This window comes from Anthonomus grandis, chromosome 8 (assembly GCF_022605725.1).
Source record: "Anthonomus grandis grandis chromosome 8, icAntGran1.3, whole genome shotgun sequence".
Taxonomy (NCBI): Eukaryota; Metazoa; Arthropoda; class Insecta; order Coleoptera; family Curculionidae; genus Anthonomus; species Anthonomus grandis.
In genome coordinates, this window is record NC_065553.1 from 130,307 (window position 1) to 131,535 (window position 1,229).

Below are 1,229 nucleotides of genomic sequence, written 5' to 3' on the forward strand. Positions count from 1 at the left end.
TGGCTGTAAATAGATTCGGTTGGTTGCTTAGTCACGTTCACCTCAATGACAATAGCGTAATGGCAAAAAAAGGGAATGCAGGATTCGATAAACTGTATAAAGTTAGGCCTTTTATAGATACAATTAAGAAGAATTAAAAAAAATATTATGATTGTACAAAAAACAACGCAATCGATGAATCAATGGTAAAATTTAAGGGGCGAAGTACGTTGAAGCAATATATGCCAAAAAAAGCCTATAAAACGAGGATACAAAATTTGGACTTTGGCTGACTCAAATGCATATTTATATAACTTTGATATTTATACCGGTAAAACCGATTACTATGTGGAACATTCGTTAGGAGAAAAGGTAATACTTAGACTTACCGAGGATCTCCAACAAAAAAATCACCTGCTTTTCTTCGATAACTTTTTCAACTCGTATATGTTATTGAAAATTTTCAGTCTAAGAGAAAACATCTTTCAAAAATGACTGAAGATAAACTTTTAAAGCAAGGTGAATATGATTATTCAATAAGTTCTGATGGGATCAGTTTGATTAAACGGAAAGACAAAGAAGCAGTCCATATTTTGACCAATCATCATGATCCAACGGTAAAAAGCTCTGTGCAACGAAAACAAAAGGATGGTAGTAAAATCCCTGTTCCTTGTCCTATGGCACCGGTGGACTACAAAAGTAACATGAACTTTGTGGACCGTTTCGACCAAAAGAAATCATCTTATGAGCTAGATCGTAAAAGTAAAAAATGGTGGATGAGAATTTTTTTCCATCTCATTGATTGCTGCGTTGTCAATTCGTTCACTCTTTATCGACTAAGAGGTCTAAAAAGGTTACCCCTAAAAGATTTTCGTCGAAGAGTTGTTGATGGGTTATTGGCAGAACGATACGTCCAAATTAGTGCAGATCATAAAACGCAATTGGAAGCTTCAAGAAAATAATAATAGTAGTACCAGGCGAATAGCCTTTCACGTCATCAGATCATCAGCCTGTAAGGACTACAAGACGACGATGTGCCTGATATAGTACCAGAATCCACATGCTGCTTTATTAAAAAAAATAACGAAAAAAACAACTATGTAATGCATTCTTATTATACCAGAAATTGCGTAAACAAACACTTAGTTACTCAAAAAATTAACACAAATGTGAATAAGAGATCTTAAGTTAATTTAATTCCAAACAACATCAAAATTGTTAATAGGTTCAAAGCATTTAAAAAATTATGT

General features: G+C 33.5%; 1 protein-coding gene across 1 annotated transcript; it reads left to right on the top strand.

The window, feature by feature from the left end:
• Positions 1-470: 470 nt before the first annotated feature.
• On the top strand, positions 471-941 carry LOC126739750 (piggyBac transposable element-derived protein 5-like). The gene has a single exon (XM_050445549.1). The coding sequence runs from the start codon at positions 471-473 to the stop codon at positions 939-941; it is 471 nt and encodes a 156-aa protein (XP_050301506.1).
• The last annotated feature ends 288 nt before the right edge of the window (positions 942-1,229 follow it).